The sequence below is a fragment of the Gavialis gangeticus genome, unplaced genomic scaffold (genome assembly GCF_001723915.1).
Source record: "Gavialis gangeticus isolate Ggan-Ray unplaced genomic scaffold, GavGan_comp1, whole genome shotgun sequence".
NCBI classification, from domain to species: Eukaryota; Metazoa; Chordata; order Crocodylia; family Gavialidae; genus Gavialis; species Gavialis gangeticus.
The window spans coordinates 175,486,663-175,500,753 of NW_017729022.1; the positions used below are offsets into that span (position 1 = coordinate 175,486,663).

The 14,091-nt window shown below is 41.3% G+C and overlaps 1 protein-coding gene across 5 annotated transcripts in view; it reads right to left on the reverse strand.

The window, feature by feature from the left end:
- CDC42BPA (CDC42 binding protein kinase alpha) overlaps positions 1-14,091 on the reverse strand; it is a 457,009-nt gene that overhangs the window by 307,329 nt on the left and 135,589 nt on the right. For all 5 annotated transcript variants that reach the window (XM_019516554.1, XM_019516553.1, XM_019516552.1 and 2 more), the window contains exon 2: positions 1,477-1,568. In XM_019516554.1, the coding sequence (XP_019372099.1) occupies positions 1,477-1,568 (92 nt within the window). The remainder of the gene's footprint in view (positions 1-1,476; positions 1,569-14,091) is intronic.

The following is a 14,091-nucleotide window of genomic DNA, read 5'->3' on the forward strand; positions in this document are numbered from 1 at the left end:
GTGGCCTGTTATAAACTAGTCAGGGGAGATCAGCAGGCATTGGGGGATTCCCTGTTCCCCCAAGCACTACCAAGAGTGACCAGGAATAACGGTCACAAGCTGGCAGAAGGTTGGTTGAGGCTAGATATCAGGAGGCGCTACTTCACGGTCAGGGCGGCTAGGATCTGGAACCAACTTCCAAGACAAGTGGTGCAGGCTCCTACCCTGGGGGGTTTTAAGAGGAGGTTAGATGAACACCTTGCTGGGGTCGTTTGACCCCAGTACTCTTTCCTGCCACAGCAGGGTGTTGGATTAGATGATCTACTTAGGTCCCTTCTGTCCCTAGAAACTATGAAACTTGTGTTCCCTCAAGGGTTAATTATTTGTGCTTTGCAGGTCTCGGCTGCTGCTCGTGCTGACAAAAACCAACCCAGCCCAGCCCACCCCCTCCCCACCCAGGCTGTCAAGCTGGAGGTGGAGCCACCTCCTCTCCCCTCCCCTCCCGCACCAGCTGCCCCAGCTGAGGTATTGAGGGGTCCCCATTCCACCCTGCCGTATCCTCCCCAGCTCTGGCTAAGCAAAGCCCAGCCAGCAGCTGCCTGCTTCCTGCTGCTCCCTCCCCCTCCCGCTCCCTGTCCTGCTGACAGTGCCAGAGCTGGGGGAGGGGGCAGGAGCTGGGATGAGAAAAGGGGCAGTTCGCTGGAGCACCTCCACCTGCTGGACAGGGCTGATGCAGGCAGGCTCAAGCCCACCTAAAAAAACAGATGAGAAAGTCTGTTGGGTTGGGGGGTGTGGAGAGGGCTCTAACTCATGGCACTTTGTGTAAAGTGCCATAAGTTAGAGTGGGGCCCCTAAATGTCTGTAGGAACCCTGGGTCAGAGCAGCCAGAGCAGCATCTGACAGTAAATGGTATAGGACTGTGGGAAGAGGCAGAGACTTGGGGAAGTTTGGAAGGGAAGAAGCAAAGACTGGAGGGAGTGGGGGGAGGGGGTTCAGGTGTCAGGAAGGCTGCAGGGCGAAGAACTGGTCAGGGCAGAGGGCAATGGACAACCTGATCTCCTCTCTCCCCCACCACTGGCTTCCATGCTGTAACAATGGGAAGGAAGGGAAATTCAAGACAATCCCTCTAATACTTAGCTTCTATACTTGGAAAATTTTAACAAATTTATAAATTTTCCATATATAGAACCTCATTATTAGAGATCATTTTATATTCAGGGTCATCTTACATTGGAGCAAATACAGTATTAAAATACAATCTGAAATTTCTTTTTCTGAAGACTCGTACAGATTGCATGCACAAATGTATACATCTTAATAGTATTTGCATTACATTTTAGTTTGACCTAACACATCTGCTCTGCCTAAAGATTTCAAAAGCACTTATGAATTTCTAGAAGACCTTTATTATAGTACCTTGGTACCAATAAACTTTCTGACTGCTGCAGACCTTCAGTAAAATATTCAAACTCTCTCACAAAACAAGAAAACACTTACCTCCCCAAAGGCTCCTCGGCCAATCACCTTCAAGATTTCAAAATCTTCTTTATGTAGTCTCATCTGTTTCACCTTAGATGTAAAAGGTTTGGCTGAAACAAAGGAAAATATCAATCATTATAAAAGCTAGGTAAGAGTAACAAAATATAAAGCTGAATGGCCCTGAAAATAACAGATCCTTTTGCTCATATACCTATAATCCCTAAAGTAATATTACAAAGAATAAGGCTGGAACAAATGACTAATAAGAACTAAGCCCAAACTTTCAGTTTTCTGTGAAAGGAAATTTATGGAGCACACGTTTTTACAAACAGAATCAAGCTGCCTATATTTTTATATATTTCTTATAAATTCATACAATGATTTTCAATACAGTAGGTATCTAAGCATTATGGACTGCTATCACAGATTATAAAAGTAGAGCATGGGAAAATGAATATCTTACTCTGAAGTGAGAAATGCTAATTTCTACACAAGTCTCAAAATAAATAATCAATATTTCACTCCAAGGAAAATCAAAATGCTGATGAAAAAGTGCTGAATTGATAGCACTGGCTCAGGAATGCCAATCAGCTCACATCTCTTGAGACTTCTCCTCTGAGCAAGAGGGTTGCTCAGTTTATCCATGACCTACAGAACAGACACCGGGATCCCAATTGAACATCAAAAGAAATTATTAGTACAGTTTCCTTTTGTTTTGACCATCATTGTATGTCTCTAATTTCTTCTTCTAAGCCTTGTATTTTTAGTCTTATAGATGGTGACCCAACAGGGATACAACCTTCTACATTCAGGTAATATATGTGCCTTCTATAAAATATTTTCTGTATTTTTTCCAAAGTCAGGTTAATAATAGAATGCTTTTTTAAAAGATTTTTTAAAATCCAGGCATATAACATTTACACAGAGTTTGTGCTAGACATGAATTGGGTGAACAGAAATGTTTCGGCATTTTTTAAAAAAAAACCTCTTTTACATCCCAAATGAATAAGAGAGCACGTGTCCACAAATAAACAGTATAAACACATTTTAAAACAATTATCCATTATGCATCAAGTATTACATATTATGCATTTTGTAAACTTTATTTCTATTTTGTAAGCTTTAGTGATATGACAGTACTAAGAGCATGTAATCATTGCTGAGAGAATTAAGTAAATAAAAATAATATTTAAAAATAAAATCTATTCCACCTTTAAGTTTCTACCAAGGCTTCTGTTAAGAGCTCTGTGTAGCTCTTGATGAACTCACTGTTATCACCCAAAGGGAAATGGATAGTATGCCCATTTCTACATACACCTTGTTTTCACTAGTTACCTGTGCATCCCCAATGAGGTCTGTTGCACTCTTTAGGAAATGTTAGTTTAATTAAATGCTAGTTTAATGAATTTATTCAGGTAATCAAAGAACATACCTATTTGTAAATATCTGCTTTTAAACACAACTTCTTGTCGTAAGAAGACTTCACACAATTCCATTCCTAATGGGGGACCTAATTGTTTGGCACTTTATTGTCCATAAAAGGGAGATAGGTGGGCTACTGAAAAGGAAACTGAACTAGAATCCAGGAGCCAAGCACTGAAGCTATGTCTTGAACCCACATTGTTTGTGTGATCTTGGACAGACTGTTTAAAATAGTGCTTCCCAAATTATTCCTCAGCATGACCCTATTTATGGCCCTGTTTCCCCAGCATGGCCCCTCAGTCCCAACCCACAGCCCCCACCCCTATGACCCCATCTGCTGATGCTGCGACCCCATTTGGGGTTGCAACCCACATATCTTGTGCTCCGTTTCCTTATCTGTAAAATGGGAATAGTACTTACTACCCTACTTCAGAGAGATATTGAGAGGACTGCATAATTACTTAGACAGGCAGAAGATGGCACATGCTCTCAAATGAAGTAACTAAAACACCTTGTTTAAATGTATTTAGGTTTTAAAGGTACAGATAGGTTAAAAAAAATTGGTCAACATTTATGTGATATTTGGGAAAAAATGGCCCATTAAAATATTTTCAGATCCTGTTTGCAGGGTGGGTTTTAAAGCAATTCATCCATGAGCCTTGTTATACAATGCCAAAGTCCCACTTACTGAGGGATTATGCAAGGGTCTGTGTGGACACATTTCTTTGCAGGACTAATAACTAGAACCATGAAGAAAAGTTCTAAGTTGTAACAGTAATTGCTTCCTCAGTATAACAGCAACAACAAGGTGCAGTTGCTCAAATGCCCTATTCTGGTTACATATATGCTTAAACTCGTGCTGGATTCTCTAGATATTAAACATTTGGGCTTTTTGCAGAGATTTACAAAAACAAAAAAATCTACCAACAATTAAATGAACTGATTTAAATGGAAAATGAGTATGTAGGTGTACTAATTATTTAATTCTAAATTAAAATTTTGATATAAAGTTGTAGATATAAAAATATGATCCAGCACTTTAAAAATCCCTTTCCAAAACATGTCTCTCTTTCTAGCATTGATTATATAAAGGAACTCTATAAAATGAAGTCAATATACACAAGGTATATAGTAGGACTAGTGGATTTTCTAACTTGTAATATAAAGGCCTTCTTTCCCCCTCCACAGAAAATGATGTATATCATATACATCAGAGAATAATAAACACAAGGTGTTTAAAAATCATAGACCTTATCACACATGCTTTAATCAAACACTGTGGATTTAAGTGGTCATAGAATCATAGGATCATAGAAGTAGGGTCGGAAGGGACCTTATAGATCTTCAAGTCCGACCCCCTGCCAGGGCAGGAGAAAAATAACTGGGCTCAAATGATCCCAGCTAGGTAGGCATCCAGCCTCCTCTTAAAGACCCCCAGGGTAGGAGCCAGCACCACTTCCCTTGGAAGTTGGTTCCAGATCCTAGCCGCCCTAACTGTGAAGTAGTTCTTGCGGATGTCTAATCTAAACCTACTCTCCAACAACTTGTGGCCGTTATTCCTTGTTATGCCAGGGGGCGCTAGGGGAAACAAGGTCTCACCTAAGCCCTTCTGGTCCCCCCTAGTGAGTTTATAGACTGTCACTAGGTCCCCCTGGTGAAGCATCTAATCTCACATACCAGATATAACACTGACTAAAATCAATAAAATAATACTGTATCTTAAGGGTGGACATCATTAAAACTGCTGTAGAACAAATACCAAAGTTCAAAAATTAAACATAAGACTACACACTCAACCTTGCTTAGATTAAGTAGATGAAAAGATAATCCCAGAAATTTCTCTTTCAGGAATTTTCCCTTCTGGAGAAAAACAGCCACAAACTTTAACCCAATTAAAAATCACACTATTGAAATTTGATAAATAAGCAGATCTATTAAATTCATAACTGCTCCCAAAATCATTTGATACCAACATTCAGCTGATAGAATTGGCATATCCAAAGAAAAGTAGCTCTCATTATATTAATGCATTAAATTGATTCCCATCTACAATGTCTGTGAAAACATTCTTTACATGAATCTTTAGATATTGGAGGGATCCAGGATGCCTGGGAAAACAGACTTTAAAACTTCACATACTTTAAGAACAAACATCAACAATGTCTGTCTATGAAATTCAATTTCTAACAAAGAAATTCAAATGATTCAATTTCAAACGCAATATTAAAGTTTCACTGGAAGAGGCAATTTTTGAGAAACCTTGATGTTTGGCTTTGATACTGAAAGACCGATATTAGTTAATTTCCATACCAGCAGAAACTTTCTTAAGAAATTGGGGGATTTTCACCCACAGGAGGCAAATGTTAAGATTAATTATAGTTTTTGCCCATGCATGCAGTTTCTTATACAGGCAAAATTACTTTGCTCATTAAAGTTACTTTTTGTCTACACTGCAGGATACCCATTTCTTCAGATTTCTGTTTCTCAGATTTGAAAGGATAAAATATTTTTGACAACCCTGAACTTTTTTCACCCTGTCTTCTCACCAGAGCAGAGGGAACTGCCTCCACAAGAGAAGGCTGACGGGGGACCTGGTGACTGTCTATAGACTCACTAGGGGGGACCAGAAGGGTTTGGGGGAGACGCTGTTTCCCCTAGCGCCCGCTGGCATAACAAGGAGTAATGGGCACAAGTTGATGGAGAGGAGGTATAGATTGGACATCCGCAAAAACTACTTCACAGTTAGGGCGGCTAGGAGCTGGAACCAACTTCCAAGGGAAGTGGTGCTGGCCCCTACCCTGGGGGTCTTTAAGAAGAGGCTGGATGCCTACCTGGCTGGACTCATTTGAGTCCCGTTTCTTTTTTTGGGGTTTTGTTGTTCTCCCGCCCTGGCGGGGGGTCGGGCTAGAAGATCTACTAGGTCCCTTCCGACCCTTAATCTATGAATCTATAAACTGGAGATTTACTACCACACAACAGTACATCTAAGCATTTAATGCTATTTGCATCCATGTACAGCTTCAAATCACATGGACTGGACTTAATACAATTTTTTTTAAAAAATCAGCCTTTTCAGTCCCTGGGTATCTGCAAGCAGCTTTGGTGCTGGGCTGCCTACATGCTCTTTAAAGTCCTGGGGCAGGGGGAGCCAAACAGCAGTCCCAGGTTGCTCCTGCCTGGGGAGCATGACAAAGCACACTCCAGCCATGGGGGTTTTAACATCTTGCTGCCCGTAGCTCTATTATCTGTAGTGCTATAAATTTTGTAGTAGTACAAAAATAATGTCTATAAGGAGCCAATGTATCTTCTTTCCCCCGCTACTTTAATTTACACACACAGTGCATGTGTGCATGTTGTGGGATGGGTAAAAATAACTAAAACCAAAATAGTCTTTTGTCAGGTAAGCCTAGATTATATCATATAATGCAATTAGAAAGACTACTTTAACATAAACATAGTGATATGTGTATTCTAATCTTTTTCAATCAACCAAAATACTCCATTAAATTGTTAACTTAAATACCAACTGATTGAAAATAAAGGGCAATTTTTAATATCTTATAGGCGCTGTTAGAGTACAAGGTAAAATATCCTGCTAACTAGACAACTTTCTTAAGTCACAAAAATCACCCTTCCCTTTATATTTTGGGGAAAGGACTGTCATTCTTTAACTATTATATTTTGGAATCTTCTAGGGTTCTCACAGAGATACTGGAAAAATAAACATACTCAAAATATGACAGATGAAAACCGGCTTAGGCTGTATTTAGTGATTCACAGTGTCAGCAGCAGTGAAAAATCTGTAAACCTTTTTTGGCTACTTTTTTATAAACTTAAGAAACAGACATGACAATGTTTGGCCCAAGAGTTCCATAGAGAGTGTCCAAGAAAACTCAATCCACCGGGCAATTTATTTTACATGGCTTGTACAAATGGTTAATTTGCTTCATCATCAACATTATGTTTGTCTGTTATACAAACAGTCGCAACCCTTGTGGCAAGAAAATCATCCGAAGAATAACAAATTTAGCATGGCTAAGTGCCTTAGAAGTTGTATCTTAACATAGACATCTCATGCGTATGGATTTCTAGGCTATGAGGTTAGGGAGCAGATATTTTGTCAGTCGTTTGACAATGTTATACAAGTTGCTTAAAAGGAAATAACCTGCAAGGTCAAGGGAAGGTTTTTGTGCAATCTCTCTAAATACATCCCTTGAAGGGATGCCAATGAAAAGCTGATTGAAAGAGCAATTTATTTTTTTGCTCTTAGAGCAAAAAGGAACCAGAAGCAATTCAGAGTATGTAGAAACAGTTGCTTTGCTTTAAGGCTGAGACAGGACTAAGCTTTATTATGCAGCAGTAACTATGTCCTTTAGAAAAAGTTGCAACTATCTGATCATGGGTACCAAACCAGGACAATTTTCAGTCTTGAACCTACACAGAAAAACCGCTGATGCTGTGCTGTCGAGAAGGCTTCTTGCAGGCATTCAATCACTCACATATGACAAGAAAAACCAATCAAACAATTCACTCTCAGGAGAGAAAAGAAACCTGCCAATTAACTATTTAAAAAGACCTCTATTTATTGAGCAATGCAGCCATCACTAGTATTTCTTCAAGCCATCCTCAAGTTAAGTGTTTTTCTTCCTGTCTTTTATGTTCCACCATTTCACTCACGTTTTCAACAGATGAGAGTCATAAAATGAAGGGGGAGCAGTACAAATCCCTAAGAAACATCTGCTTTACACCCTGGCACTGGAGCTTCAGCTGTAATGAGAAGTTGATTAGATACAAAGAGAAACCTAGTAGTGATCTCTTCCTCAGCCAAACCAGTCTGACTGCCATAACGAAGGAGGTCCACAGTCTCTGTTTACATTTACATACATTTTCTAGTGGAAGAGAAGCAAACCAGAAGCTACTGGAACGAATCAATTAGATTCTAATCCTCTCTAGTACTTGATCTCTTTGTAAACTAGATCTAAGAGAATCAGTTTATTTACTGCCAATTTAACATCAAGAATTGGAGTGAGCTTTTCAAGGACAGAGACAATCTTTCTCTCTCGAATAACCAACAATCTCTTAGTGGTGATGAGATCCACCACTAGCAGAATTGATGACACATCACAAGTTCAAATATCAATAATGCAGAAAGAGCTCCAAGCTTTTTCTGTCCTTCAAAATATGACAAGACCACCCATTACCACTCATCATATTCCTAAAGGTATTTAGGTGTCTAACTACTATTTAGGTGTCCACTTTCCATGAAGTTAGGCACCTAAATACCTTTGGGGATCTAGGCCAAAGTGCCTGGCTGAGATCACCTCATGAACTAACTGCTGGTGGAAATTTAACTGTTGGCTGAAATTAAACCCATGTGAAATCCATGCTGACTGGCTGGAAAAAATATTAATATGTGAAGCCATGGAACAGCCTCCTCTTAGGGAAGACGCATACACACAGTTGATCTGCACTTAGTCTGTGGGTTAGTCCTTCTAGATTTCTGACTGATGCCAAGCTGCCTTGCACACCAGTGCTTCTGGGCTACATATATCACAATCTCTGGATACATAGAAGCCTGCACTTCAGATTGGTGGATGAGGAGAGTCCCATTACCTCCTAAAGCAATTACATCAGTACATCTACATGGATATGAAGCCTTGAGCAGGCCATGGGATATGAAGCTACCATAGTTTCCTCACATATAACACAGCTTTTTTTTCCCCACAGCAGCAGAAAAAAGGCTCCCCATGGGCTTGGACATTTGGCCATGAGGGCAGGGAGGAAGAGTGGAGGCAGTGTTAACTGCTGTGGCCAGAACACCAGCTGGGCCTGTGGTCAGACCCTGTGCACTGGCTCTGGAGCTATGCGCCAGGTTGAACTGGGCACACCAAATCTGAGACCACATGCTGGCTCAGATCCAGGATGCAGCTCTGGAGCCAGAGCACAGGGTTGGACCCATGGTGTGGCTCCCAGCACCTCTGCAGCAAGATCAAGTCCAACCTCCCCATGTGGCCCCTGAGCCCCCTCCATGTGGCCCCTGTACATTTGACACCCCCGATCTAGGCTCAGGATAGGGACTCTTTTTCTAGAATGGTCTATTGCAAAGATAAAACTCATTAATGTAGACACAGCTTTCTTAGGAACAAGTCCAGGATGGTGAAGCAGACTCCTGAAAGAATAAAGTATGACAAACCTCACCAATTTCCATTCCAAGTGAAAGACTCAACTCTCCTCTCTTTTTTTCTTCACTAATTAAATAAAATTTCAAAATCCACAGTTTGTCAATGGAAAGGTACATGGAGATCAAAAAGTATGTGCGTCAACTGCTGGTCAAGCTACTTCAAGCAGTACTGGAAGGCATGCAAACTAAACAGTGAGGAACGGAGTGTCAGAAGCCGAATAAAGCAAAATAATGCAGCATCAACTTTTCCCTTCTGAGGCTACAAGCACTTTGTAGTTTTGGAACTTCTGCAAAAGGGCTGCGTCTTTTCCGCCTTTCCCAGTTTGGAAGGAAAGAATGTAATAATGTTTTATTCTAGGGCTTAATCCAAACCCAAAGTTTTTCCATTGCCTTCCATCAGCACTGAATCAGGCCTTCACTGATTGTGACATATGTAAATGGTATATTCAAAGTTTTTAGGATAGGATTTAAAATAGAGGATTCAAAGAACGTAATAGGGGTGTGAGATGGAGGGCTGTGGATAAGAAATTCATGTCATTTCATAAAGGCCTCTGTGATGAAAACTCTCCTTTTGTGAGCTTTGAGTTAGGAAATACTAAAACTCAACCCCCATCAGGAAAAAAGACAGGCTAAGATTTTTTTTTCCTTTCTCCTCTACAAATTACACTTGGGTTTCAACATAAAGAAGTAAGAGCCCAGGACCTATCTGGAGACAACTGGCTGGCTTTGCTGAACCAGTCTGAGGTGCAAAGTTCCCACCTAACTGGACTCTGGCTAAGTAAAGACAGTCAAAAGGCCTGAGGTTGAATGGATTCAATCTTCACAGGTTAGTCTAAATTGCGTACATTGAACCAACAAGCAAGTGAACAGTCACTCTGATTTCAAAAGTGCAGCCATATGCCTGCAGTGGCCCAGGCCTAGTGCTGAGGATGGGGGGGTGTATGAGCATGCCTCCCTGGTGGGCTGCAGCAGACAGTTTGGGCCTACAGGGAGAGGCACAAAGCCTCCTGGGAGGCTGGGAGACAGTGAGTTAACTTGAATCTAGAGGGGAGCTGGGACAGAAGTTGAAAAAACAGATTTCACCTAAATCAGTTAACTCTGATATTACATCCATCCAGGTTTATCTTAAACTGGTTTGGGCCATTTTGAAAGTAGTTTATGTGCACTGAACTTCTGTTGTGTTACAGATTTTAACCAGTTTCCAATCACTTATACCAATTTATGGGTAACTTCTTTCCCTAGCCTCTGTCATCTGGGTGATCCATTTCCTTTTCTGATTCTATTTCTAAGAAAGATCTATTTCCTTTTCTGATTCTGTTTCTAAAGGAAGATTCGAGGTGGCTGGCTGAACAGTAGGAACAGTTATTAAAGGCACTGAGCTCAGCATAGTACAGGATTAGCTCCTAAAATCTTCTAGGGGTCTATTATGGGTACAGCAGTCCAAAGGAAGGTGGTACAGCATAAGCCTGAGAGGGAGTTTTGCTGAATGCTGCTACAATGGTGCTATGGATTGGTTTAGTCTTTCCTGTCCTCCACAGGTCTTCCTTCTTTTTTAATGATATGCAGACAAAAATTTAAGCCTCAGTAAGAAATTCACTAAACACCTCAACTAAAAGCAAAAGGAGGGAAAAAAGGGACTTAGCAAGAGAAAGCTGCTGAAAACATGGTCAACTTAGCTGCAGCAAGAAAACAAGTAGAAAGAAAAGAAAAGAAGGCCTGCCCCCAGAATACCAGTAGTTGAAAGGCACAAAAAGAGCTTTGTTGGAACTGGCTGCCAACTCTGCATAGCAGATGAGGAGCAATACCCTGTAGTCAGCAGTGATAGCAGTTGGATCACAGAATGTTATTTAGAGCAAGGTAACATATGAGCCACAAACATCCTTCTCAGTTTTACCAGTTGAAATTCTGTTTTCACTCTCTTGAAAATTGTTCTTAACATATTTTTCATGATGAACAGTAAGTGCCAACATCTGTAAGTACAGCTTAAAAGAATGTGGCGTTTCCTGAGAATATGAAATATACCCACAAGTTCCTGTATTGTAATGGTAGAGTTAGACACACAATATTCTGGCTCCTTTCTATGTTAAAAAAAAGTAATGTATTTTCATCTAGGTCAACTGGAAATCATCCAGCCATCTTTGGCTATAACTTACCCCAAAATAATTCATAACCAGGGAATTTCAGATCGGGGCAAGAAATAAAATTTCTCTTTCTTTTATATCTGAGAGGGTTTTTAACATTAAATGTAAAAATATCCCTGATGTTCATGTAATATCTACTGCAAAGAACAGATACATTTATATCTGTCCCACATTAATATGGGTTAGTTTATATTTATACTATGAAGGGTCTTAAAACCACATTATTAATCTGTCAGTGTTAAACACCACCTTAATTCAGCCTCTTTGTACACATGATCAGATACTATTTTTCCACAGATACCATCCACTAAATATGAAGGACATGACATGGGGTGGAAACAGGGTTGTGTGGTGAGGGAAGCTGTTATGTGTAGGATCCTACTTAGTTTGCTACAGAAGTTGGAAGATGAATAAAGCAAGGAACTGCAGAACAAAAAAAAAAAGGTTTCATGGTTAAGGCAGTTGAAGGATATTTTGGAAAACCAGATTCTTTCTTCCTCTGCCATGGAGTTTGTGTGATAAACCACTAGGTAAACCACTAATCCATCTTTTTTATGGGTATCCCCAAATTGCATGTTTCTCTTTTTTGTGTGCCCATCCCAAAACTCCAGTGCCTGATTTGCAGAAGTGCTGAGCACTAACACTGCAGCTAAAGCCAACTGGAGCTATATTTTGAACTGAACACATGAAGTGCTGTATAACGATTGGTAAAGGAAGTACTATCCACCCTGTACACTGAATAAGGAAGGCGCCCTGTCAAAAAATTGTTCTAGATTATGCCATCAAAGACCATCACAATACACATGCACAAGGAAGTGGAAGAAGCACCCTTAATGCTGGCACTTCATAACCTTTGAGTGGTGCTTGATTTTGCATGGAAACATAAAAATATTATTTCAATGTTGGCTATGGATGCAAGTGTGTGCTTGTAATTTCTTGGGGGGGGAGGGGGTAAGTTATTTTTAATTAAAAAGAAATAAAACTAGAAAATCCAGAGCTTCTCTCATGTGGCAACATACTGACACACGTTTCATCAGCAGGACTGGCACCTTCAGGTCCACAGCACAGCCTGCTGTTATATGCAAGCTAAGTGCGTGTCATCCTCAATGTAGACAAACACTCATGAGGCATACAACATACATTTTGCTAATTCATTTCACAGGTGCATGCTGACAACAGGACCGGTGAAACTGGAATCTTTAGCTGTACCATAAACCGGGGAGGGAAGTGTGCCCCAGGAGGTATTCTCTCTTCTGCCTACTCTCTCAATGTGTGAGCCTTCTGTCTTGTCCCCTCCAAGCTTGTTGTTGCCTCATGTCTTCCCCAGCCTGGCTCCTCATCCTAGATCCCATTTCCTTTACCTGGCCAGCCCTAAATCTCCATGTTCCTTCCCAGACTCCCTCTCCAGTCCTAATCTCTTTGTTCAGTCATTCACAGATTCTGCTACTCCTGCCTACAAGTATATTAGGGGTGTACATCAGGGCCTGGGGGAGCATCTGTTCACCAAGGTACCCAGGGAAAGACAAGAAACAATGAACACAAACTGCTTGAAGATCGCTTCAGACTGGACATAAGGAAAAGCTTTACAAGTTGAGTGCTGAGGTTCTGGAACAGACTCTCCCCAGAGGTGGTACTGTCACCCACCCTGGCAATCTTCAAAAAACATCTTGACACCCACCTTGCTGGGGTCATTTGACTCCAGCAGTCTTTCCTGCCCAAGTGCAGGGGGGCTGGACATGATGATCTTGTAAGGTCTCTTCCAGCCCCTAAAATCTATGAATCCCAGCATCTCTGTCTACAGTCCCGTTGCCTAGCCAGACCCAGCCTCCCCTGCCAGATCCCTAACCAATCTGGTTTTCTCTTCCCGTGGTGGCTCACAATCCTCCCCTTGCCTTACCCTTCCCATTTCCTTGTTCAACAAATCCAAGACTTCCACAAACCCATCCCCCCAGCCTAGTTTCCTTGTCCAGTAAGTCCCCCAGTGTCTGCCAGAAATTCCCAGTCCTAGTGTCTTTATTGTTCTCTCCCTGCCAGCCTTCATGTCTAATGCCTCTGTCTTAACTTACTGTGTCTGAACTCTCAACCCCCATCCCCTTCTGCTATTTCTACCTTCTGTATTCAAAGCAAACAGCTCCCCTATCCATGCTGCCTGGGCCTAGCAGGGGATCAGTTATAGCACAGGAGAGACTGGCTCTCCTTTCAGTCCTGGCTCCCCAATGTGGCATGACTCAAAGCAGCTGGAAGCAGCAGTTGCAGGGGTAATCCTGCTCAGTGCTGAGCTGGAGCATGTCCAGCACAGACTAAACCTTGAGATTCTGCCATGCTATATTAAATTTGTACTGAGCATGTGTAAGCTATACATTTTTAAAGATTTGCAACCTTCTGAAAAGCCTAAACTACAGACAACCCCCTTGCTATATATATATAAACAAAAATGTGTATATAAAAAAAAAAACCAATCCAAAACAAACAACTCCCCCCCACCAAAAAACAAAACAAAAACAAACCAAAACCAAGTACCATTTTCAGTTACGGAATGTGGCCATCTTCAAAATACTTGCATACAGTAAATGCCTTAAGTTCAGTAGACAGATTCTTGCATCAGATGTTGAAAGTATCACTGTCTGGGAATTAAGTAGTACAGGCAGCCCCTGCTTAACGCGGTTTCAGGTAGCGCTATTTCGCTATAGTGCTCATTTAAAATTAATACGTTTCACTTAGTGCTCAGCAAAGCAGCAGCAGTGGTAAGAAGCAGTGAGTGGCAGCAAGTGGGTGGGCAGGCATGACCTCAGGGCCTGTACTGGTGCCACAGGGCCAGGGCCAGCAGGGGCCCAGGGCAGGGCAGCAGGAGTTGGCATATGGTGCCAGAGCAGCTGGTGGGAGGGGGGG